The sequence below is a fragment of the Diadema antillarum genome, unplaced genomic scaffold (genome assembly GCF_040938485.1).
Source record: "Diadema antillarum isolate AM-2024a unplaced genomic scaffold, OU_Dant_1.0 seq00000097_RagTag, whole genome shotgun sequence".
Taxonomy (NCBI): Eukaryota; Metazoa; Echinodermata; class Echinoidea; order Diadematoida; family Diadematidae; genus Diadema; species Diadema antillarum.
In genome coordinates this window covers 671,422-698,903 of record NW_027271186.1, presented here as the reverse complement: position 1 = coordinate 698,903, position 27,482 = coordinate 671,422, and the positions used below count along the sequence as shown (strand labels likewise).

Here is a 27,482-nt window from a genome sequence, read left to right as displayed (position 1 = left end):
TGCCATGCTAATCTTATCGGCTCGGCATGTCACTTTTCCAGGCAGTCTGGACACCTTGTCCAAACATCCTTGACACAAAAAGCAGGACATAAGAGAAAGAGAGACAAATTTCTGATACCTGCACATCTGCTTCTCTCACAGATGATATATAGACAGAGAGATAAAGAGAAAAAGAGAGGGAGAGATAGAAAAAAAAATCTCCATAAAATCTGATACTGTATGCATATATTGGTTTACATTGGGCTTCTCTGATTCAATGCATTAATAAGAAAAAACAACAACTTTGGAGCAATTTAGTGCTAGAAAAGCTCACAACTAATCTCTCCCTTGCATCGTATCAAGACATACATTAGTTTTTAGAGCAAGTTAAAAGAGGTTATCTTCGGCTTATATAATTTGGTTGTTGCTTGTATATTAATGCAATCCCTATATTCTCACAAAGAGTATACGTCAAGCCAAGTGTGTGTGTGTGTGTGTGTGTGTGTGTGTGTGTGTGTGTGTGCGTGTGTGCTAGAAAGTGTGTGCATGTGTCTGTGTGGCATGCCAAAGGTTAAGTTCCACTTGTTCTCTGTCAGTGGCATGGAGCAGAACTGACAGCTCACTGCACAGACACAACCCCATGGGCAGAACAGACGAGTCCAAAGGGAGATATTTAAGGCTCGGTTTTGTTTGTAACACACACCCTTGAGGTGATCCCTTTTCCCCGATACCTGGCTGCGTGTGGAATGAGATGCTGATGATAGGTGGGATCAAACATAGCCGCATCCAGGGGGGCCACTTGGGAGCATGAATGAGGGAAACCGCTTCTACCAGGGTAACATTCTTTAATTTCCCCAACTGGAAACCTGCCCTTTGACAAAAAATGCAGTCATTGCTAGCGATGCACACAAGTTCCAGAAATCGAATTGAATCACTGAAACTGCATCGGTCTTAAACTTGAGATAGAGTGGACAGTTCCAGCACATTTATTTACATATATGTCACTTGACATTGATGTTATACATGTATATCTACTACAAAAAGACCAAAAACAAAAAACAAAAACATAAAAAAACAAGCAACATCCAAAATATTTATATAAAGTGGATCATGACTAAAAAGTGTGTCAGCGTACAATATCTACATAAAAGACTGTTCTCAATAAGATAATGTGAAATATGAAGGAACCGCAAAAGCAATTAAATTATATGAAGAGGTGACAACTTGCAAGGTAAATTACACTGAATGCTAAGTTTTTGCCATTTTATAGATCTAAAGATATCAGCACTTATGTACATTCATCAGAGTGGTTTCTAGAAGATAAGGCCTTCAGTGGCAGCTAGTGCAGTTGATATATATCTACAACAAATTCTTGATCATAAATTTCTATGACAAAGACTGATTCTGCAGGCCAGAAGTGACTAGAAGAAAGTATCATAAATATTGAATACAGTTGTAATTATAATTCACGGTTTATCTAGTTTTTCACTGCTAGGAATCTGCTGGAATTTGGAGAATGACACAAGCATTTCTGATACTGAATGCTTTTTACAGAAGACGTTTGATAAAAACTAAGAGGGCTTTCTCAAGTCCAATGCCAATCCATACAAGATGACTGTAGTCAACAGAATGGTTAAAGTTTCACCAAAATCCAATCTAAATCACAACAGGTAAGGAGCTTACAGTTTTCACACATGTACACAACACAGTGACTTTGGTCTCATCCACATACACACAAATTTTCTCCATATATCCAATATCAGAGTTTATCACAGAAATGGACGGGGGGTGGGGCATTTCATGAAGCGTTTCGCCCCATAAATTTGTTAAACAAATTTGCCCTCAGCCAATCAGATACAAGGATTTCAGAAGCTTATAATAGTTTGTCTGAAAAGGTATCTGACAAAATGCTTCATGAAATCCCCCCCAGCAAAGACTACAAAGATTGAGGAAAAGTCAATCACTTACTAACATCTAGGATGAGAGCGATCATAATAGCTGACAAAAAGGACAAGAATTTAGTTGACCTTTCTTGCCCTTCTATACTCAGAATGATGATAATCTGAAAGTGACGGATGTCTATCATGAAAGTTTGATAATGTTTCACTTCAATAAATTTGGTACCCAAACCACAAATTATGGATATAATTCCATTAACCCTATTCTGACTGGGGAGGTCAAATTGACCCCCCCTCGACATTTCGCGCCACGATTCCGCAACGCGCCAAGATTTTGCCGCGTCGTTTCATGACGCTTTTTTAATTGAAGTCTCCCGCATATTTTGTGACCAAATTTGTGACGTCCGGGTACACCGTTCTGAAGTTACGTAATGTTTTGCATATATGCATGTCGACCTGAAAACAGCTCAAATTCATGATATCGTGTGCAAATCCAATGCAAATTGTGTTTTTTTGTTAAATTGATATAAATTAGATTATTTCAACTTTTAACCATTGAAATTAATCAATTCTAATGTAGATAAGCTTGAAAACGTGCCTGCAACAAATTTTGGCAAAAAACAATAGAAAACAAAAGGTCGAAAAAACAATAAAATACATAAGAAATTAACAAAACAATAAAAAAAAAGAAACTGATTTTGATTGTTATTTTTTTACAAGAAAATTGTTCGATGTGTCTTGAGGAACTCTGACACAAAATTTAGCAATCCTTCAGTCTTTTTAATGGAGTTATAGGTGAAAATATGATTTCATGCATAAATTTGCATAATTAATTTACTAAAAATAGAAAGTCAATATTTTTCTATTGTATGACCATGCAAGCTTGCAGTTGACATCCGGCTCTATCTTCAGACAAAATTTTGTGGCGATCATGCGATCGGTGGCCGAGATCTGAAAGGGGGGGGGTCAAATTGCCCCCCCTCCCCTCCCCCCCCCCCCCCCCCAGTAAAAACTTGGTCTCAAATAGCCCAGTTGAAATAGGGTTAAAGCTGTGGATATAGGATGATGATATCAATTTTGTAAATTTAGCCTTCAGCAGACATCTCCATCTACTAATTCCAGTACCGCGTCATTAGAAGCATGATTATTTTCTCTTCTTTTAAATTTGTAGAAGTAGCATGCTCTGAATAGGTAGTAAAATGAATAGAAGTATTATTAAATAGAGTACTACAATATGTATAGACAAAAGTGTATCTAGGCCAGGAAACAGCATCAAGAAAACAAGGGAAACAAGAGGAAGGAGGGAATGAAGCTGGGAAAAATGGTATCAAAAGATGGAGATAGAGAACAAATAGCCATGGAAACAGCATCAAGAGCCAGCCATCCCTGGGAATCATTAACAGGACTTGGAGGCAAATAGTGAACCAGGGCAGCAAACAGGATCAAAAGATAAAAACAGATATGAAGCAACATAACAAGACAAGAAATGAGAGAAGGGTGAACTGAGTCTTGCATCAGCATCAATACATGGTAATGAAAGTGAGTACTACTGGAATCATATTCATTATAAAGCACAGTCCAAATACAGACACTACAGCACCAGCTCAGAATCAATACTAAGAAATAAAGAAGCATTCTATGCTACAGCTACACACTGTGTATAAATTATGTAAGAAGACACTTATGGAAACATGGATACATTTTCGATGCAAAAACAGAAGAAACTAGAAATGTCGCTATGGCGACTGTTATGCCTCCGCCATAATGCATGATTCTCCTAATAGGTCTAGATAGTACATGCGGACAATGTGTGATTACATTTTCACAAAACTGGCAAAATATTGAAATGACAAGTTTGTCACAAATGTGTTGAATGTTCACCTTCCTTGACCTTGGTTTAATTGGATGAATAGGAGAGCATGTATTTGGGGATTTAAGGACTTTGACCCATTCATACATTTATGCATTGAGTAATTTTCATGGTACCGGTATGGAGAAAAAGTGCAATTTCTGTACTGAATAGTAAATTGTTACCATGTTCATCTGGCCTTTGACCCTAAAATTCATAAGATAATCACTTTCAGGTAGAACATGCATAGATATGCAGTAAGTTTCACGATAAATTGAGCCACTTCCGAGATATGGAGGAAAAAGTTAGTTCAGCACTTTCACTTGATCTTTGACCTTTTGACCTTTGAGGCAATAAAAAAGAAAAAGAAAAAAAACTCTCCAGAGAATTTCTATTAGGTTACACATGCATACACCAAGTGTAAAAAAAAAATACTAATCCTGCTGGCATTGCATGAACATGAGGGAAATAGTAAAATTTTGAAGTGTTGCACTTGACCTTGACCCCTGACCTTTGACCCCATGAACCCTACATTCTCTAGATAATCACTGCCAGTCAGTACATGTATATATACTATGTTCCATGAAGATACCTTGAACAATTTTCCAATTTACAGATAAAAAAAGAAGTTTTAATACTTTTACTCGACCTTTTGACCTTTGACCTTTGACCTCATGACCCAAACTTTCACCAGAGAATCTAAATTGGGTAATACATGCATACACTAAGTTTCAAGAAAACATCTTCAGGCATTGCATAGATATGGTGGAAATAGTGAAATTTTATGTACTTGACCTTGACCTTTTGACCTTTGACCTTGAGCACGTGCACCCAAAAGTTGATAGGCACAACTTCACCCCCTAATACACATACATGCCAAGTTTCATTAGGATACCTCAACAGCTTTTGATAGTTACCTTGTCCACAAAATTCATTACGGACGGACGGAAGGACGGAAAGACGGACGGACGGACGGAAGGACGGACGGACGGACAGACGGACGGAAGGACAGACGGACGGACGGACGGACGGACGGACAACCCGAAAACATAATGCCTCCGGCACCACTTCGTGGCGGAGGCATAAAAATGAGGCAACACACTCTGATGGAAGATGTCAGAGTCGGTGGAATGTTACTAACTTATGACGGCTCAGACCCAGTGAATGTCACATTTGTTGGATTGAAAGATGATGAGGGAGAAGTGAACTTATTGTCAAGAAGAAAACTGCAGATAAATTGGTATTTCAGCTTGGGCGAGACAGCCAGTAGTACAACCACATCAAATATAAGCTAAGAGAAGTTGGGTGGAGGGCAGTGTGTTAATGATGAAGTACAGGGAATCAGCAGTGTCTCTTTCGCTGACATGACCGGTAGCTTTTAGAAGATGTGGTGCACGCAACCTGGAGAAATAGCTGGATTTTGAGGAGAACACTCATTTTGATGCCACACCTAGTCTGGCACATTATCTGAAGAAGTACAGTCAACCTTTCACATAAGTCGAGTAATCACCTCAGTAGAAGGTCTTTTCAAGTCCTCTTCTCTTTATATAGTAATGATTTTAAACCCTCATAAGTCAAATTTTCTCTAAGTCGATGCTATTTCTTTAGTCCAAATAGATTCAACTTAGGCAAGGTTGACTGTAATCAGATATTTGGCTTACAGGAGGCATCATGACAGGTGACACGCCCTTCGAGGAGGGGTGCAACAATTACCCCATGCTCCTTAACATGAACTGGCATGAGTAGGTTTCATCCTGTGTGTCCTGCTTACAATGATGCGGACCAACAGAAACAATCCACAAGTTCCCGCCCACTACGAGTGACATCCAGGTGTTATCACTAAATCTCAAGAAAGAAATGGAACATGGAAAACGAAACCTGATCGGTGAACCGTCAAACACTTCCAGCAGTTGGAAACACCTGTCTGAGATAGCCTTGACCTCAGAATTAGTATTCAACTCACTGCAAGAGGTTGTGGGAGGTTTCTAAGATAAAGGCAGAAGAAATTGATAAGTGCATGCAGACAGGGGTTGGTGGGTAATGACCTTGGTGGAAGACTTGTCTAAGTGGGAACAGGAACTCTGTGTAACTTTTGTCGCACAAGGAGATCACTGAAAGAGAGGACACATTGTACCCTTTCTAACAGATGGAATGACATGAATTTAATCCCTAGCTTGGTTCTTACATCAGCAATAAGTCAACACAAAAACTTCTTTTTTTTCCTCCTCCATTTCAAAAATAGGAAATTCAGGGGAGGTTTGCTTGCAGGTTAAAAAAAAAACAAAAACAAAAACTTGTGATGTGATGACATCATCCCCTCATCTTATCTCCATACATGTGGTTGTGACTTACTTCAATTTTTCATAGGCATATTACTTTTGATGCATACATGTATGTGTAGGTCAGTTGTATCACAAAAAATCTGAAAATATAAGGAGATATCACTATTTTTCTCATTAAACCATAACTGCAGACGGTTTAGTCTGGAAACATTTTTATTGTAACTATTGTTCACATTTTATATACTTAACAATACTTAACATCTATCATACTGGTTCAAATTTTTATGTTGGTTGTTTCTATCCCAACCTCACATTCTAGAACTATTTTAACCCTAAAAGGGCTGGGGGGCGGAATCTGCCCCGCCCCCCCTCCTTGACGTTTCGCGCTGTAATTCTGTAATAGGCCTCATCGTGAGGCTTCTTGACTTTGTTTGTTCAAGTCTCGCGCAACTTTTGAGACCAAATTTGAAACAACCGCGTTACTTTTGCGAAGCCATGCCCAGTTTTGTAACGGAATGTTGCCCCCCCAAAAATTTTGTGATTTTGTGTACATTTCCTATGGAAAACAGTGCTCTGTCATGAAAGTCATAAAAACCTGATTATTTTTACAATTAATCACTTTCATTGATTAATATTGTGCTAATTATGGAGAAAAGTCATCAGTGACACTTTCCAATGAAAAAACTAAGGAAAAACAAAATTTGAAAAACAGAGAAATACATAAGAAATTCTGAAAACAATAAAATACATAAGAATTGAAATGAGTTTTGGAAGTTTTTGTGATGTACAATTGTTGAATATGCTAAAACAGATTTACAGATCAAAAATTAGACTCACAATGCTTTTAATTAGACTTAAATATGATCTTGAGCTTAATTTGTGTAATTAATTAATGAAAATTAGAAATTGATTGTTTCAAAAAAACTTATGACACAATCTTGTAGAATATGACGTGGGTCTCACGCATGCAAAATTTCATCGCGATCGCACCATCGATGGCCGAGATCTGGGGGGGGGGGGTGGTGGCGGCGGAATCCACCCCCCTGTCTGAGCAAAGCCAAAAAAGCCCGGCCCTTTTAGGGTTAAAGCATTAATGCTGAATATTTGTTTCATCTGCAAATGGTAAACTATGCCTTCAATGAATGACCAGTATGCTTGAGGTTTGTGTTATTATTAAACCGTAACTGCAGACGGTTTAGTCTGGAAACATTTTTATAATAACTATTGTTCACATTTTGTATATTTAACAATACTTAACATATACAATACTTGTCAAATACAAGGCTTGAGACTGCCAAGTTTATGGAGTGAATGGCAGTCAGACCTATTGCACTGAAACTTGAAGAAAGGTTGAGGTAATACTATTCACTGCTCCCTGGAAGGTAAGTTTCATATCCTCCCTTTTGCTTTCATCAGTGTGTGAGTTACTATATCATGACACAGTAACACATTCATCAGCAACAGATACTCTATAATGACAAGTGACATATCAACAGCCTGTATTCTATGTCAACTACTTTCATGTAGTGTGTGTGTGTGTGTGTGTGTGTGTGTGTGTGTGTGTGTGTGTGTGTGTGTGTACGTGCGTGTGTGTGGGTGTGTGTGTGTATTTTGGTACATGTTGTATGATGGACCACAGCGGGACTTTCACACTGACAGACTACGGCCATATTTCAACCTTGGATTGGATTTCCATGACATGACCAGTATACTATCAATCACATGGCATGCCTTAGACATTGAGACATGTAGGCAGTCCAGTATACAGGGTCCAACATGGCAGCAATTCCAAGCAAAGTAAGATTTTTAGAAGCGATAGACATAGAGCCACTGTCTGCTGTAACATTTCGTGCCCTTGGGGACATGAGGTACTGTAGCTTGATAGAGAAATACTCCAGTCAGTCCAAAAGGGCAGATTGGTCCATCACCACAGATGGCAATTAGATGTGCAATTAGTTTACACCTTACAGATTTGTGACAGTGTGATTCATTATATTACTGTGTATTTTTGAGTACGCAGTGAGAAAACTGACTTTATTAAAAAAAAAAAAACAAACAAACATCACTATATGTGTCCAACTCTGATAATATTGAAGGGCTTGACACTAGGTAGTAATGATGAGTGTGCGCATACATTATTACTCTGAATTATGTTTATTTTGTAATCGTCTGTCATAGAGTAAATCAAAGAAAACTGTACTTAACCCTTTATATCTCTTTTGGTAATAACAAAATTACTATGATTGAAAAAACACACTTGTAATTATCACAACAAAATTGTAAGAGATTGTAATATCCACATAACCTCGAGCAAAGATACCTGAGAATCCATGGTTGTATAGTACTTTACAAAATGTTTGATAAGTTCATATCAGAAAGAATGAGGAAGAGTGTGACAAATGGAAAGGGGACAGATAAAACAAAAACAAGCCAGAGGATCAATGTGGCTTAGCATGCACATCAAAGAAAATATAAGATGGAAGATTTCTCTCTCATATTTTATGATACATCAAGACTTATGCAAATTCCTTATATATAGTGCAATATTTGTCAATTTGGGTTCCCTTTAAGAGCACTGTTTACAATATGTGCAGCATACAGTTTCCCTAGTACAAGCTGGAAAACAACCCATCACCTGAAAGACTTTAGTTGTTGCTATGACAACTTCAGTTAGTCCAACTACCAAGAAAATTAGACAGTTACTTCGTTCTATCAGTGATTGCTACAATAACCGTCTACTGTATACTAAAGATGGATTCCACCATCAAAACTGGGATTGCAGGGAGGAGGTTTATGGGGAAAGGGAATGGTTCATCAAAAGGCATTTGGCATGGAAATATCCATGAAGTAAATTGGACTTGGCTCTACAATAGTTGTGTTCAAACATTGATCCATAACCTTGAGGATAAGCTATCTTCGAGACCATGTTGATGCACTCAAAAGTGACCACAAGAAATCTCAGGGTTAGCGCTCTGTCCACAGGCCGCAGGGGGCCGCAGGGGACCCCACCAGTAGATGAGCATCGGGCGGACATGATAATCACCGAACTTGTAGATAAGCACTACCTCTCTGTGAACCACCCATTCCATTTCGAGGTCAACCTCCTGAATATGAATACAGTGCCTCTTGTGCTGGGGTCATCATGAACTTCCAGTTACAGGAGGTTTTATTGAGTAGGACTTGCTCATAGTTACGGGGGCAGGAGCGTATCCTCAATGATAAGCTACCTTTAAGGATAAGCTTCGTCATGTGAATGCGCATCATGGATAAAGGGCCAGAGCTTTAACCTCAAAGATAGCTTATCCTCGAGGTTAAGGATCACAGTCTGAATGTAACTAATGTTAAAAGACTGCATACCATGGATTGTTCCGTAACTGTGGCAGCATTCACATCAGCCCAGGAAGAAGACCTCCTCCAGAACTTTGGACTCCTCCTCGTCTCCGGGATCAGCATCTTCATTGAGCAGTCTCCCGATCTCCCGGATGACGTCATGGGATCGCTGGACAAGATGGGACTTGGTCACATCGGCATGGGCAGCTGCAGTTGGGAATCCTGATCAAGGAGAGAAAAAATACATGAATGCTGTAACACCAGAAATGTTATTCAAATTTCATGAATTTCTTCCCGTCGACATGTTTTCATTGCAACTGATTGACAAATTGCCCTACATCGACGTAAATAAGCACTGAATTGATCACTGATCAATTCAGTGCTTATTTACGTCGATGTAGGGCAATTTGTCAATCAGTTGCACCAGAAATGTTTGTGTGCACTTTATTTTCGCAAATTTTGCGAGAGCGAAGATGCATGAAATTAAAATACCCGTATGCCAAAATTCTTTTCTACACCATATGTGACAGTGCACCTCAAAACAAACAAAAAGTCGCCAGATATGGATTTTTAGTTAAGACCATATTCTGAAAGACCAGACTTTAAGCTTTAAAATGATGTATAACTCAAATCAAATGGACTCTCCTAACCTATCTAAATATTGGAAAGAAAGCACAAACTCAGGAAAAGTGTGAACTGAGAAAAGAGGCTCTGAAGTACAGTGTCTATTCAAGCGCTTAATCTTTACCAAACCGTGCTGGCTGTGCGATGAATGGGACAAAAAACAGGAAGTAAACCACCAGAGTAACAACAATGAAGGGATTATCAGATTAAACTGAAATTAAGCATGCCTCATTAACACATTCTGTCCATAATTAATGCCAACTTTTAGAGCAGTGGCACTATTTTTTCAAAAGTTATTAGAGTTGAAAGTGGAGAGTGTGGACAAGGTTTTTCAGAAATGAAAAAGGGATTCGAAAGACGCACCTAATCAAACTATTCTGCCAAAAATGTTCGAGATAAACTGCTAAAAAAACGCACTTTCCTGCCCGTTTTATGATACCAAATTTTAGCATAATGTAGAAGAAGACCCGCTCTTTCAGAAAATATGAAAAAGTCAAGTTCGGCTAGGTTGACCCATTTCACTTATTTTCAGTCCTCACGCAAAATCAGTGTGTGCGACTTTATGTTCGTTTTGAGGTTCACGGTCACATATGCATTGAACACCAGAGGCAATTTACAAATATGTCATGCAGTGAAAAAGGATGTCAGCTTCAATTTGCGAAAATTTCATACTGCAAAAAATATCTTGTTTTACAGTACTCATTCATATGCATACACAATACCCACAAGGTACCGGTTAACACCTTCAAGTTCTGACGAACAATGATCATCCAATCACTATACAGAATGTACACTCTTGCTTTGAGGAAGTAATGCAATGCTGACCAAGCTATGATTTACAAACATGTATGTTTCAACAAACATACAGTACACATTCACTAATATAAACATCCATTGTAATCACTACTTATCAAATGGCTGGCTTGAGGTGAAAGTAAAGCTAAATTCACATTGTCTGGCTGTTTCAACAGACAGTCCAGTCCAACTTTCAAAACTGAACTGACTCTCACAAATGAATTCACTCTCTATCTCTGTCTCTTTCCTGGAAATGCAATCTTGTGTTGAAATAATCACAATCAAAACAATTATAAGAATAGGGGTACCACCCATCCAAGGGCAGATGGGCCTAAATTATTTTCATTACAACAAACATAGGGCCAAAATTGTACAAATTTTTTGAAAAAAAAAAAAACCCAAATGAGAGAAAGAATTGTGTCCTTGAGTCCTTGGTACTCTCAGCTCAAAAATTGTGGTTCACACCTGATTGTCTTGTGACTACAGAAACTTTTTAGGTTATTACACATGCCTTAAAATCTCCATGTAGAAAAGACCATGGTGCTGTAAAAGTGGATATTCTTGTGTGAGTAATTTTTTGCACTGGGCTGGGTAAGAAGAGTTTAACTTGTTTTTAATTTCACAGAATCAAGACACCATATGGCATGTAAAAATATTCGCATGCATTTATTTTCGTGCTAGTTTCTGGTTGAGCAAAATGCGCGAAAATTTCAACACTGCGAAAATGTCCACTCTTACGGTACATTCTCGGGAGTCAAATGGCTGCACTTACCACGAGGCCCTGTGGAAGACACTGATGATTTGGCTCTCTGCTCCTGGTCTGTGATGTTGCTATGATTAGCAACACCTGTATGACGCCCTCTGGTGTTAGACGGCAGCAAGCTTCTCCTATCTACCTGGCTGTATATGGGTTTCCTTCTTGGACCTGAACCGACGTCATAAGCCTCCCTGACACCTCGTGGACCATATCTCTGGTGGGACTGTGGACTAGGACCTGGTCTTGGTTGCTTCGCGAGGTACGGTCCATGCTGTTGGCTCATCCTCACATCAGCTCTGGGTTTGGTTTTATGGAGTTGAGGAGGATGAGACTGGTCAAAGTCTTCGTCTAATAAGGCCGAGATACTTCCAATTTGCTTTTGAGGCAGGCTAAGTCAATGTCAAAGAAGAAACATTTGGACAGTAAACTGCACTGGGCATGTCCATTGATGTCTGGCAATAACTGGTGAAATATTCAAGGTCTGTGCAATACAAATTTCATTTTCTCCCTACGATGAAAGGACAAAGAGTAATTTCTGCACAATCGTAAAATAAATCCTGAATGAAGCTAACACTCAGCACAGATATATCACCTGTAGCAAATCCCAGCAGAACACGACATAAACATTCTAGTCAGATCTTGTACACAATAAAGTTAGTTGCTTTATGAATAGCCACTAAATCTAGAATATTCCAAACATGCAAATTATACTTTCAGGATAACATTGTGGTCTCTTTTATTTGTTTTTCACCAACAAATATGTCATTATACACCTGATATGGCCAAAAAGTCAACCAACAACTAGAGTGCTAAACAGATACTCAATCGAAATCTACATATCGTCGGTACATCTGACCTGCTTGTGGGAAGAAATCATAATTAGTAGCTACATGTAATTGTTTTGAGGCACTGCTTATAGATATTGAACTCAAAGGAAATGAATACTCTTCAGAAGAACCATGAGAGTAAAGTACAATGAATGTTGTGGTGTCCATCACATATAAAGATAAGTTTGACATGGCTATATTGACATTGTATATCTAGGCTTACCTGGAAGACTGAGCTCTGTTTGTTGTTACATTCATAGCATTGGGTAAGTGGGACGCAGAGTCTGTGATGCGGTAAGACTGGTGCAGCTGGGATGTTGCTGAATTTGCTGCCATGCGGTTAGGCATTTTTCCTTTGGGTACAGGGAGGGAGATAGAACACAAAAACATACACTATCTGCTGGTAACTTACATGCAGGCAACCATTTGTTTAAAAAAAAAAACACCCAGAAAACAAAACAAATACAGTACTCTCTGCATAATCGGGTAGGCTCGGGCAGAGCGTTTCTTACCCGATTAAGCAGAGTACCCGATTAACAGAAGAACACGTCTCAATCACAATTGGCACACACAATGTGTATGTACATGCACTGTATGCTTAACACGCGTGCTTGCATGGCACATTCTACATACCTTGCACTTGCTCAGTCACGAGCAATAATTTACACTCTTTTTATAGGCAAACATGTCTTCAGAAAACTTTGTCGTTTGACTATAGACTCCTCGCTAACACGCAGGCGTTTTCCGAAATGAACTCGTCTCTTTGCCTGCAATAGTCAGGTAGAACGTCGGGTTACTTTTTGAGAAGTGACTGCTATGGGGGAAAGCAAAATTATGGAGCTGGTGAATGGCCTGATTTTCGTTGCAAAACTTCTTGTATCATGAATGTTGTTGCAGAGCAAGGGAGGAGCGCAAGTGTTTTCAACTATTGTCCGTCTATGCAGTTGTGAGTGCCAGCTACATGAGTAATTTTCGTTTACGTGTGGCAAGTCGGTACTGGTACATGTGTTTTCATGTTTAATCACTCCCCAAATGATCAATCTTCTTTCCAAATTAAGCAGAGAATGCGATTAGCTGTGGAAAATTTGACATTCATGATTTCTTTAAGTGTTATATCTGCGATAAAATGTGGGTAGAAATTACATAAGAAGAAAATTATTTACCCATTTATGCGGAGAGGCAACCCGATTATCAGGTAATTTTAATGTGCATTGGAACTGATTTTGACATTACTACCCAATTAAATGGAGTACCCGTTTAAGCGATACCCGATTACACGGAGAGTACTGTACTATGGCACCTGAATTCAACACAGGAGACTATATTTATGCTTTCTAAATTTTAGTGTAACGATTCTAAGAAGCACAAAGCTTGTACACATGTACCTATGGAAACATTTATCGAACCAGAAATACCTTGCTCTGGATATAGAGGCAATAAATTAAGTGTGTACAGTACAGATCAGTATGGAATGTGAATTGAGTCTTTCAGTCAGCTAGAATTACTTTCACTTCATTTAAAACCAATTAATTTGATAAACTGCCTAGGTGTATCTAACATGGCATCATGTGCCAACTAATCTTTTTTTTTTTTTTTTTAATTCAACCTGATGGAACACTGAAAATGTAAGTGAATATGTTCAAATGGTTCTTCAGTTACCCTCTAAACTGATTAAAAAAAAACTTTGATATATGCAAAGTTTCTACTGTTGATGAAGAGTGGAGTGATGTGGTTCTCTGCAATATCCCTGAATTTGAATGAATATAAGTATGAAATATTTGTATAACGTTACAGACATACCTGGGTGTCTTCCGTTGATTGGACGATGGAGTGATGCATATCCCTGAATGTTGTCACCTTCATATCCCCCTTCTGTTTCTGCCCTCATCTGATACCACAGCTCACCATTAACTTCTCCTTGCTCCTCCTCTTCCTCTACAGGATCATAATCTCTATATTCTTCATAGTAATCATCTTCCCGCATCCTGTAACCACCATTTTGAGTGGATGAGATGTACCCGTCTCTTTCCATGTCCCCTGGATGACCTCTGCCATGGTACATTACATCAGGAGGAGGATAATTTGTGGAAATCTCCTCCTCTCTCTCATTCCAGGCATCAACTATACTCTGTCGCCACGGTGATCCAATCATCCCCTGCCTCCCATCAGGCTCTCTCCTCCAATACCTCTCTGCATGTCCATTCATCCTGTCAACGAACACACCTGTTCTCTGATCCTCCTGCATCTTAGTTCTGTGTTCTCCATGCCTGGTTTCTCTGTGTTGAGGTAGGTGCCTCCCTTCGTAACCTGTTGGCAAGAATCTGCCGTCGTCGTGGTGTGAAGTCATCCCCATCCGGCCCAGCTGCTGTTTCTGCGCCTGTATCTCCCTCTGCTTCTGTTGCAGCAACCGCTCTTGCTCTGCGAGTTTGTGCTGCAGCCACTCCTGTTCCTTCTGCAGCTTCACCCTCAACAGGCCGAGGTCCTGCTGCCTCAGTCTCGAGGTCCTGGGGTCGGGATAACCTAAAGCTCCTGGCATAGCTTTCTGGGGGGAGTGCACAGTAAGGACTTGTCCGTGTCTATTATCATCATCATAAGGAACACCTGCAACCTTTTGGTGATGGGGCACTTGCTGGCCTCCCTCCTGGTGTCCATAGCTGTGGTGGGTGTCCATCTCTGGAAGGGATGCCCAGTGCTGGCTTTGAGAGGCATCTCTGCTGCTGCTCATATTTCTCTTTGATGAACTCTTGGTGGAATCCTTCTCCTCCTGCAGTGGCCGAAAGTCCTCCAAACTGGCTCTGGTACTTGCCAACCCCTTTAGTCCATCCCCATTTCTTATCAGAGGATGCGAATGGTGATGTTTTCGCAGATTAGGTTTTGCATTTCCAGTTACTGATGGGGATAGCTGATACGACATGGCATTCTCACCCCCATAGTCTATTAACGTTTCATTAAGCTCTGCATTCTTCACTGATCTAGATTGGAGGTGATGAGGTCGATGGGTGCTAGATAAGGCTGGAGTGAACTCGCCATCAATGCCCTTTGGCATGTTGTGGTCAACAGATGCTGGCGTTTTGACAGAAATGTTATTGGTTTCTGTCTTCAAAGATGATGCAACACTTGAATTGTCTGGAACAGAGTGCAGCTGGACAAAGCCTCCATAAGAATCAGAGTGCCGATCAGACGTGGGAATAATTTGGGCGCTCTCTTTGATGGGTGACCGTCCAGGGGGACTTCGAGAAGCCTGCATAAAAGATTATAGAGGATATAGCATGCAGGTCTGCCAACATTCCCACATTCAAATAAGGGAGATTCCACATAGCAATCAGGGAGATATCTGTGAGCTACATGCATTTCAATGGGCAAAAATAATTCCCAAATCAGGGAGATTTCAATATTCTCTTATTTAGACATGAACAGATTTTGACATTTTCAGGGAGACTCCTGCAGAATCAGGAAGACTTGGCAGCTCTGAGCATATACACAGCATGTCTACAGCATAGATGAATAAATATTGGACAGAGAGATAAATAAATGATAGATAAATAGTAGGAGACAGAGGCAGATGAAAACAGAAAAAAAAAGAAAGTGACATGTGATGTACAAGGATAGTTAGATACAGAATACAATCAAAGCTGGACAACATACCTCCTTGGTTGTACTGCTGTGATCTTGTAGTGATCCTAAAGGACTTTTCTGCTCCTGAGAGACTCTAGTCTGATACCCAGCGAGGAGCTTTTGGCATTCCAGAAGCTGTAGCTGGAGACGTGGAGAACCATGGCTCAGGAAAAAGAAGAAAAACATAACTCCACTCCAGAGGAAACAAAAACGGAAAAGGAGTATATTTTCACTCTGTATAAACGGCAGGATGCCACAAACCTGCAAACCCGCTTGCCTGGAGCAAATAAATTTCACTGCTGGACAAGTGAGAATGAATGTGTACTCCCCTGTTAAATGTAAAGGACACTTGCCTAAGTACCCATTAAAGCATATGGCAAGACATAATTTGTAATACCCTAGCTTGCCAGTAGGCATATGAGCCCCCAGAAAACAACACCAAACACACAAACATGGAACACACAGATAAGCAAATATGAATTTGTGTACAGTGGGTAGTGCTGTTACTGCCATTCAAGTAAAGATACCCATGGCCTGAGCTCAGTACAATGAATTGTTTTTGGCAGTCTCCTGGTGTGCAGAGTCAGTGTTCTTGAAAGTGTTAATCTTCAAAACAAATAAAACAAAACGAAGTGGAAATCCCTGAATGATCAGAAAGGAAAAGTGATAAGTTCAATTATATAATCAAGATTTCTAACAAGTTTTAAATCAATTTCTGCAGGTATAATTTCAGTTCAGTTCGGTTCATTTATTTTGCACAAGTAACACATATGTATAGTGACATTATCATAAAAAACAAAAGGGTATAAAATATGAATTACTTTTATCTGCATGAAAACCAGTAAAAACGCGAGAGGACACTGTGATCGATGTGTGATGACCATGTGGAAGCAAGATGGCTTACAAAGATAAACTAGAAATGTCGCTACAGCGACTGGTTATACCCCCGCCAAACAACATTTCATAAGCTTTGGTCAAAACAACATTTCATAAGCTTTGGTCAAAAAACTGAGGAAGTAGTAAATCTGCAAGATCTCTCCTTGATCTTCTGCCATTAATATGCCGTTACCATGGCAACATACTTTCGGGTACTGTCGAAAAATGCGTCTTGCACATCTACAACCAAAGGCACACATCTGTAGCAAGTTTCATGGAAATTGGGCAAAAACTGAGGAAGTAGTTTGCAACACAAAATTTTCCATCATTTTGGCTCATAATATGTGAGCTGTTACCATGGCAACATACTTTTTGTCACTGTCAAGAAATGTGTCATGCTGACCTATATCCTAAGACAAACATTCAATATGAATTCCATGAGAATTGGAAGAACACTGATGAAGCAGTTTTGCCATGAAGCATTTTGCCCTATATTTTACCAATAACATGCCGTTACCATGGCAACGCACTTTTTGCCACTGCGGAAATATGTGTCTTGCACATTAACATATTCAGATGAACATCTGTACCTAATTTCATAAAAATTGATCAAAAACTGTGGGAGGAGTTCGCGACGCAAGATTTGTACCCATTTTTGCCCATAATATGCCGTTACCATGGCAACGTACTTTTGGGTACTGTCAAAAAATACGTCTTGCACATCTACAACCCAAGGCACACATCTGTGCCAAGTTTTATGGGAATCGGTTGAAAACTGAGGAAGTAGTTCGCGACGCAAGATTTGCAACGGACCGACCGCCCGACCGACCGCCCGCCCGACCGCCCGACCGTCCGCTGATTCCTATATACCCCCTTCAAACTTCATTTGGCGGGGGTATAAAAATCAAACAAATCAAAAACTAAGGTGGGGAAAAAGGATATTTTCTCTCTCTTTTAAGATGTCCACCACCTGGTCTTGCATATCCTTAGTCCTCAAGTCATGTTCTCTCCTCTCTACTTGCAGCTGCTCCATGGCGACTTCCTTCTCTTCTCCAAGTCTGTTGGGAGGGGGAAGGGGTCATCCATAGGACAGATCAAGGAATGAAGGACAGAACAGGGAACATTTTCCTGCACCTTGTTATGTCATCATCATCATGATAAATATCATCCATTAGAGTTTCTAACATTCACAAACAAATGTGATAATGTCTACAACAATTCTAAATACAGTGCACTCCCGTCATAACAAATGCGATTATAACGAAATTCTCATTACAATGAAGTAAAAATTCAGGCTTCATCATTATCCACCCTATGTAATTTTACTGTCTATTTGTTCTGCTATAACAACATTTCAATATAATGAAAGAAAACTGCCGGTCCCAAGGACTTCGTTATAACAGGAGTTCACCGTAGACCACTAATTTTTCACTTGGGAATCAATCGTAATTGAAAAGCAAAACTTAAAAAAAAAAAGAGAGTAAATTATAGCAACTAACTCAGCAGTAAAACATCATGCAGCCAATATGCAAGCAAATACATACACACTGGCACTAAATACCTAAACACAATATCTTTGTTTCTTTTCTTTTTTTAATGAAATGAATTTACCAGACCTCATTTGATCTTAGCAAACAAAAGCAAAACCCTCACAACAATACAAGAGTCTTACTTTGCAAGCTCCCTGATTAAATTGGCAACTCGCTTCTTGTCCTCTGGCTGAAGATCCTTTAAGGATGGACGCATGAAGGATGAATCTCCTGCAGTATTCTGCAAAGATGTGGAATCATATTCCCAATATATGTAATAAAATATTCATATACAGAAGGAAATGACGGTCTCCCTTTGTCACTGTCTCTCTCTATCTCAAGAGAGACAGGCAAAACATTAATGTGGCAGATGAACAAGTATGAATACTATCTGCATGGTTCTTGCCTGCTGTCTTACCCCCAGGTTCACAGGTTTATTTTGTCATACGTACACTACGTACATAATAGCAGCGAGTCTTTCTATGTTAGTTGTTACCAGAATTGTCAATCTTGTATACCTTTAACTACCATGATGTCGAGTATCCCTCTCCTTATCTTTTCCTCTCACTTTTCTTTCTTTTTCTCTCATCTTCGTATCTATGAACAAATTGAACGTGCATAATACATTTTTTTTAATGATGTTTATGTACATAATATGTGTACGTTATCCATACTGGACGTCCCAGTCAAGCTTTTCATAGCTTATGACGGTCCAGACAAAATGTGTAATATGTTTCATGTACAAACTATGTGCATATTTGTGAATAATGTATGTATATGCATTTTGTGAATAAATCAAATCAAATCAAATCAAATATACGAAAAAGTGAATACAATCCATACATACATACATATGTAAAGTAGATATGAACATACGTGATGGAACGTACATTCCATCACATGAACATGAATTTCTGCAACAAGACAACATGTAGTGTGCGTATAACGTACTGTATATGTGGTATATGTCATGGTGTTTTCATTCTTTTCAAATTTCGCAAGTCGACTAATATTGCAAAAATATAGCCTCCCTCGACACTCATGCATTGTACATCATCTCAAAGTGGGGAAGTCAGTAACTTTTTTGAAGGGGATAATACTTTTCTCATGTTTTGTCAATGTGGATTTCAAATGCGAAATATACTCATGGAATATATGCCATACGCAGCATACAGGACAAAAAAAAACCTAAATGCAGCTGCATAATTTCCCCTCACATTAACTGATGTAAATTCTTCAAATTCAACTAATACATTGATCTTGTTCCCCTCACATTATTTTCATTTTTCACAAGCTACATCACACCTGAGAACCGATTTGTTTCCTCTTGGATGATGGATTACCCCCACCATCCATCTTCCCGGGCAGCTTCGAGGGCATTGTTTTCTGCCTGTGGACTCCCGGTTTGAGGAATTTCTTGGTTGTTTCCTCCATAGTCGGTCTGGATGCAGTATCTGTGACACCTTTGGAGTGAACAGGAATGGATTATACACTACTCAAAAAAAGTTAAGGACCACTTTTTAACGTACATAAAAATTTTATACAAGGTGTTTTATTTCTGGAAATACCTCAGTACAACTGTCCTAAATGTCCTTAAACACGCTGTAATCAATTTCACGCATGGGTGGTTTCAGTTGTTGCACAATGTCTCTCGCATCACTGCACATCCTGAAAAGTGGGCCCCGAGGGGTATCAGCTACCGACATGAAGTGGTAAAAACGAATGTCTGAGTGTCTTTCAGGCAGTTCAGTAACGAGTGTGACCACCTCCTGCAGCAATAACGGCTTCACAGCGCTGTCTCATGGAGCTGATGAGGCGATTGATGTCTCTGACATCCAGTGCATCCCATGCAGCCTCCAGAGCAACACCCAGCTGCTGCAGTCCAAGTGGATGGGCTTCGAGCTGCTCGAGACTCCTCCCCATCATGTCCCAGACGTGCTCTATCGGGTTTAAGTCCGGGGACCTCGCTGGCCACTCCATACGCTCAATCCCCTGGCCCTCAAGGAACTCGGTCACCACCCTAGCTCGGTGGGCACGGGCATTGTCATCCATGAAAATGATGTTTTGTCCCACATTTTCTGCAAATGGCACCACTATAGGTTCAAGGACCTCATCCCTGTACCTCACTCCTGTCATTGCTCCCCCTGGGACCACGTAGAGACGAGTACGGTTGGCGTAGGTGATGCCTCCCCACACCATGACGCTGCCTCCCCCATAACGGTCATGTTCTGCAATACAGGGGTCTGCAAATCTCTCCCCTGGTCGCCTCCAGACTCTCGAACGTCCATCATTGTGGTCAAGGGAAAATCTGCTCTCATCTGTGAACAGAACTCTACGCCATTGCTGTCTGGTCCATCTGACATGCTCCCGGGCCCAGTTGAGACGAATTCTTCTGTGAGCAGGGGTGAGTGGGACACACTGAGCTGGCCGTCTGGCATGCATATTGGCTCTGTGAAGTCGGTTACGGATTGTTTGAGTGGAAACAATCACTCCAGTTGCTGCAGCGAAGTCATTGTTGAGGCGTCGTGCACTGTGAAAGCGGTTGCGGAGGCTGAGATTCGTCAAGTAGCGATCATCTCTAGGGGTTGTCGAAACTGGTCGGCCACTGCGGGGTCTCTCGGAGTATAGCCCTGTCTCTCGGTGTCTTTGATTTGCTCTGCTAATGACACTGTGTGACACGCCCATCATTCTGGCTACTCTTCGCTGACTGAGGCCAGCTTCCAGCATCCCTAGGGCTCTGGCTACATCTGTTTCACTTAGGTGGTGTCTTGGCATTGCTGTTGTCGGCAAGTTGTTGATTGTACAGACTAAAGACAGAAAATGCTTTGGAAGACACTTGTCTTATGGCCCACTGCAATGATGCCAGAGACATCATGAAAGAACTGCATGTGTGAAATTGATGTCATTGTGTTTGATGGCATTCTGGACAGCTGTATCTTGGCATTGCTATTGTCAGCAAGTTGTTGATTGTAGAGACTAAAGACAGAAAATGCTTTGGAAGCCACTTTTGTACGGGCACATTGCAATGATGCAAGAGACATGAAAGAACTGCATGTGTGAAATTGATTTCATTGTGTTTGATGGCATCCTGGACAGCTGTATCTTGGCATTGCTGTTGTCAGCAATTTGTTGATTGTAGAGACTAAAGACAGAAAATGCATTTGAATCCACATTTGTACCACTTCACAATGGGCCCACTTTTCAGGATATGCAATAATGCGAGAGACATCATGCAACAACTGAAACCACCCATGTGTGAAATTGTTACAGGGTGTTTGAGGAGATTCAAGACAGCCATATTCGGGTATTTCTAGAAATACAACACCCGGTTTGAAAATTGTATACACACATTAAAAAGTGGTCCTTAACTTTTTTTGAGTAGTGTATTTCAATTATCAAATGCAGAGGAGTTTTTCGAGGTTTTATTCTTACTGTTCCTATTGTCTCTTATTTGAAGAGTTTGACCACAAAACAAGTTAACTCAATGCTTGTCAATATTAGATATTGGTAATTAACCCTATTCCCACCGGAGGGGGGGCCATTTTGGCCCCCCGCCTCGACGTTTCCCGTGATTATTCCGCAACACGTGATGCCTTCGCCGCGACATTTTATGACTTTTTTCTTTCAGGTATTGCGCAACTTTTGAGACCAAATTTGTTGCTCCCGGGCATATCGTTTTGAAGCCACGCCCCTTTGAAAAAAATCCATTGACCCAAAAATTGCTCAAAAACATGATTTTGTGTACAAATCCAATGTAAATTGTGTTTTTGCAATTAATTCATATAAAAATAAATATTTTTACTTTCAATGGCTGATTTATTTTAGCCTGATTATGCTTTAAAAAGTTTCTGCGACAAATTTTAACGAAAAAAAACAAAACAAAAAGTAAAAAAAAGAAATACATACGAAATTCAATAAACAATGAAATACATAAGATATAATTATGAAGCCGAATTTTTGCTTCAATATTATTGTTGAGGATATCGAAAAGAAAATGTTCACCACAAATTAGAAGTCTTGGAGCTTTATTTTTTTATTTATAGGTTTAAAAAAAAAAAAAATCATTTTTGCATAAATTAGCATAAATTAATTGATATTAAATACATAAATTAAAATTTGAAAAATCTAACTATACAGTCTTGTAGATTACATTGGCCTCTACCTTAGTGCAAATTTTCACGAGGATCGCACGATCCATGACCGAGATCTGAAGGCCCCCCCGGTGGTTTCAATTCCCTCAAAAAACCCGGTGGGATTAGGGTTAAACCTGCCGAAAATAAAAGAAAATAGTATAAAAAGGGATACTTTTTATCCTAACTTCAAGAATAATTTTTGTTACACACTGTGCAAGGTATAATTGGGAAGGCTTTATTTTGTCCTATCTAATGATGGACCTACTTTAAAATGTCTGAAAATGGTGCTTGGCCCATTTTGCAGACCATTCATATCTATTTATCACTAGTACCTTTTCTTTTTTTTTTTCTTTTTTTCCATGATAGCAAGGCTTTACAATTTGTATTCATGTTGGCCAGTCCTTCTAGTCTAGCATACAAGGAAGTTGTTTAGTCAGTTTATCTAAAAACCGTTTTTCATTAACCAAAATTATAAAGGGCTTTGAATATGGTATCATTTTTGATCTGCCAAGTTCAGAATATTCTATATATTTCAACAGCCAAACAGGCTACAAATTTATAACACACAATTTTTCTCACTTAACATTCACACTTACACAATCATACTTGCCTGGAGTATGTGAGCACTGAATCAGATAATGAAGCTTTTACCAAGCAAATCTATGAAACAGGTCATGTATCTTAGAATATACATGCGACCCTGCATCACAAAACCAACAAAAAGTCGCTAGAAATGGATTTTTAGTTAAGATCAGATTCTGAAAGAGGAGACTTTAAGCTTTAAAATGATGTATAACTCAATTCATATGGACTCTCCTAACCTCTCCTAATATAAGAAAGAAAGCACACACTCTGGAAAAGTGTGAACTGAGAAAAGAGGCTCTAGAAGTGCAGGGTCTATTCAAGCGCTTAATCTTTACCAAGCATGCTAGCTGTGCGATGAATGGGACAAACAACAGCAACAACAATGAAGGGATTATCAGATTAAGCTGAAATTGAGCATGCTTTATTAACACATTCTGTTCATGATTAATGCCAACTTTCAAAGCAGTATCATCATCCTTTCTAAAATCATTAAAGTTGAAAGTGAAGAGTATGTACAGGGTTTTTAAGAAATGAAAAGGGGACTCTACAAGAAACACCTAATCACACAATTCTACAAAAAAAAAGTGTACGAAAAAAAAAACCCTAGCAAATAAGACATTTCCTTGTTCGTTTTATGATCCCAAACTTCAGCATAATGTAGAAGACTTGCTCTCTCAGAAAATATGAAAAACTCACGATTGGCTAGGTTGACCCATTTCACCTATTTTCAGTAGTCTGTCCTCACACAAAATCAGCGCATGCGACTTTTTGTTGGTTTTGTGATGCACGGTCACATATGTGCATGTGATACCATCAGTGTTTGGCACTCAAGTCACTTGATACTTATGATTACCTGGAACATGTGCACCTCTGTGAGTCATCTTGTCCTGCTCAAAGTCTCCATCACTTTCTAAATTTCACATGAAAACAAGCAATAAAGTGATATTGACATTTGGGGAATAAATCTTTACAATCTTAACTCCCGTGATTCAGTCGCATCATGAGAAACAGTATCTTCAATTTTCTTGTTTTTAATTTCCTTGTAAACTGACTTTTTGAAAATGATATCATTATAAAAGACAACATACCTTTCCCACACTGACTGAATCCACAACACTTAATAAGTACCAGTATTGTGGATTCACTGTAGGGTTGAGTTTAGCCGTAAGGCCGAGTTTAGCCTTAGGCCCTACCCACAAATACAGTGCGTAATTACACTAATTTACTCATTACCATATCTAGTCTAGTACATTACAGTTAATCATGTTAAGAATGCCTAATTTTAGATGTACATAGACATAGAATCAAGTCAAATAGCAGAGTTAAAAGCAACATCTAAAACTGGCACACACTTAAGTGTTTTTTGTTTTTTGTTTTTTGTTTTTTTTGCCATTCAGTCTTCAGCAACTGTAACGGTCACAGATGAGACTCTGTATATGTAGCTGTACTAATCATGGCACAGCGCTGTCTGGAGGCAAGGCTGACAGTTTATGTAAAGGCAATATCTCTGCGAGCTAGCTAGTCATTTGTAATCTGGCTGCTGTTGACTGAACATCACGACCAACTTCACTTGCACAAAAGACAACTAGACTCTATTCACCATTCAGTGCGCAACAACCGGTAAATAGCGGTCCAAAATGAGGACTGTGTCTTAATTCGCCTGCTAATTTCCAGCTTGAAATCTAGTTTAGCTTGAGGTCATGAAATTTTATGAAGATAAAAAGCTTTTTGGGAAGCTTTACTGGTCTTTGCTGCCCTGTTTTGTTTACTGTGAATTTTTATAGCCTGACCAGACGCTGCGCTGTGCGAAGCGACTGGGCTGTGTTAGCCCGACCAGACGCTGTAAGTACGTTGTCGCTACCTACAGCGACTGGGCTGTGTATAGTTAGGGCTGTGTATAGTTACTGTATATCTCGAGAGGTAAACTAAAAGTAAAACAAAAGGCTGCATCTTTCAAACATGATAGTATACAACCTAGGCTGGTGCTGTATTTGACCGAAAGATCGGTCTGTATCTGTCCGTCGGGGAATGTTCCGCGGAGACTGCGTCTGGCTTCACGGATCCCCTCCGTATACAGACCGAAGTCAATGATTGCGGCTCCTGTGTGGAGCAGTCGCGCACAGATCAAACGTTACGATAAACCAAATTTCAGACAGCTTTTTTACATTCAAACAAGTATGACATGACATGACACATTATGCAGCAATATTTGGGATAAATTTCTCACATTGTGCAATCGAAATACTCACATAACCTCGGTTATAATGCAGAAATTTTATCGATATCGCGACATCGCCGTTCGCGAGCAGTAAGTCGCCATTTTGAATCTGTAACAATTGCTAAGCCAATCACATGCGAGGTACGTGTTTTAGTAAAACAAACACGTACAAACTACCTCGCATGTGATTGGCTAATAGATTCATAGTGTATGTTTCTGCAGTTTGAATGTGACGACGCGACAGGCTGTGTTTTACGTTGAAAATTCTCCTAAAATGTTGGATTATTCATTAATCTGGTGAGTGTAACGTATTCTTAAAAAAATAATTTCACCATACAAGCTTAAATTTGCCGACCTAGGGCCGTGAATTAGACGCAATTGAGAAGGGTGAGGTACCTCACCCAATTTTCCATAGAGACAGTGGTTAAGAACATCCACACAGCAATGGGTACTGCAACCTTCCGTCTGTCTACGGAGGACAGCGTTAATGGCAAAATATAAAAGAGTCATCCGGACAGACGGATCTTTCTGTCTAGTGCTGTATACGGTACATACAATTGTAGATTCTACAAAGCTATGACTCTTACGAGTTATTCATTAGCTTCAGTGTCAAAAAATACTAGGCTGTACCAATTATGGCGCTGTACCAATCACGGGCTCGTTACTCTGCTGTGTATTTTATTATATATGGACTTCATCTTTCATGGAACTTGTTCAAGCATTCAAACTGTATAATTTTACAACAGTCCGGGACATTAACTTTTGTGCTGGGTGAAGAGATTCTACCAATTAATTAGTCGTGTCTGCTGTAAAATCTAGTAACGTACACCAACAGGACATTACGCTACGAGTAAGAAGACAAATGATATTGAACAAGTGAAAGAAAAGCATTATCCTTGTGTACTACTATTACCGTCTTTGGTCCAGAAAATGACAGCATCCGTCCTCTCGTTCATTTCAAAGCGCCCGCCCACTCGTTCGTCGTAGATCTATTCGTGGTATACAGCAAAGAGTATAGAAGCGCACGCAGTCAGTCAGTATGCCATGCAGCTGTTTACACTGTCATCGCACTCGTAATCTCTGCTATCGATGCCGTCTTGATCTGCCAGTACACACCGGCGACCCCTACACATTGGTGTCGGTGTGGATCTGCCACATCACGGAGGGATTTTACTAACAAGGTTTGAGCCTGTTTAGGCTCGCCTTCAAAGTCATGACAGTTTTCTGGTTTGGAAGCGAGGGAGCCGTGACAATGTTACATCCATTAAAGGGAAATTAAGAGGAAATTCCATTTGGCAATCAAGTTGACTATGGAAGAACAAACTTTACTTTAAAACAATCATAAAATCACAATGACGTTTAAATTGGACCATTCCCGCCACCAACTACAGTTTTTTTTCGTTTTGACCTATCTCATGTTTTCCTATCTTAAAAAAACGAAAAAAAAAAAAAAAAACCAAACAAACCAGGGATAGCCATCACAATGACATGCAAATTAGACGAGGTGATGATCATCTCACATTTCTCCGATGTATTTGTTATTAAAAATTTGAAAAAAAAAGGCATACATCATTAGAAACATGTAAATACACGTCAACCCATGTAGCTCTCTTATTTGTTGGTGATTTGAGTGGAACTTCCTCTTTCTGTTCAATATCACTCTATTCATTACGGTCAGCTTTACAAAAGTTGATTTTTACTTTTTGTTATGAAAATGAGCTTTTAAGTTTAAAATGATTAAAAAAGGAAAGGAATGGGGAAGATATATCTTCTTGTGTGTATGTGTTGAATACAAAAGATGTACTTTGATCAATATTCTGTCAAACTTTCAAACAAAATTAAGACTTGGAGTTTAAATTTCAGCCCTTTATCATGCTTTAAAATTGGTGTTTCTCTGGAAGCCCATCTCTTCTCTTCCATAATTATGTATGCATGCCTGCATGTGTGTATACATATAATCTCTGCAATTCATTACAAATCTGTCATTTTATATGATCATGTGTATATATATATATATATATATATATATATATATATATATATATATATATATATATATATTATATATATATATATATATATATATATGAAGGGTTTGTTTGCAAAAACCGATAAGTCCATTTTTGAAGATTTTGAAGTACGAACTCTGTCATAAAGTACAAAATAATACCTTTTAAATGATATA

At 39.3% G+C, this 27,482-nt stretch overlaps 1 protein-coding gene across 1 annotated transcript in view; it reads right to left on the bottom strand.

The window, feature by feature from the left end:
- LOC139726724 (uncharacterized) overlaps positions 1–26,309 on the bottom strand; it is a 37,288-nt gene extending 10,979 nt beyond the window's left edge. The window contains exons 1-10 of the mRNA XM_071637716.1: positions 26,211–26,309; positions 23,933–23,989; positions 19,667–19,824; positions 18,505–18,602; positions 17,775–17,890; positions 15,987–16,105; positions 14,142–15,582; positions 12,565–12,694; positions 11,530–11,903; positions 9,366–9,560 (exon numbers count right to left, since the gene is read on the bottom strand). Coding sequence (XP_071493817.1) covers positions 9,400–9,560; positions 11,530–11,903; positions 12,565–12,694; positions 14,142–15,582; positions 15,987–16,105; positions 17,775–17,890; positions 18,505–18,602; positions 19,667–19,824; positions 23,933–23,989; positions 26,211–26,253 — 2,697 coding nt within the window. The 5' untranslated portion in view covers positions 26,254–26,309 and the 3' untranslated portion in view covers positions 9,366–9,399. The remainder of the gene's footprint in view (positions 1–9,365; positions 9,561–11,529; positions 11,904–12,564; positions 12,695–14,141; positions 15,583–15,986; positions 16,106–17,774; positions 17,891–18,504; positions 18,603–19,666; positions 19,825–23,932; positions 23,990–26,210) is intronic.
- Positions 26,310–27,482: the final 1,173 nt, after the last annotated feature.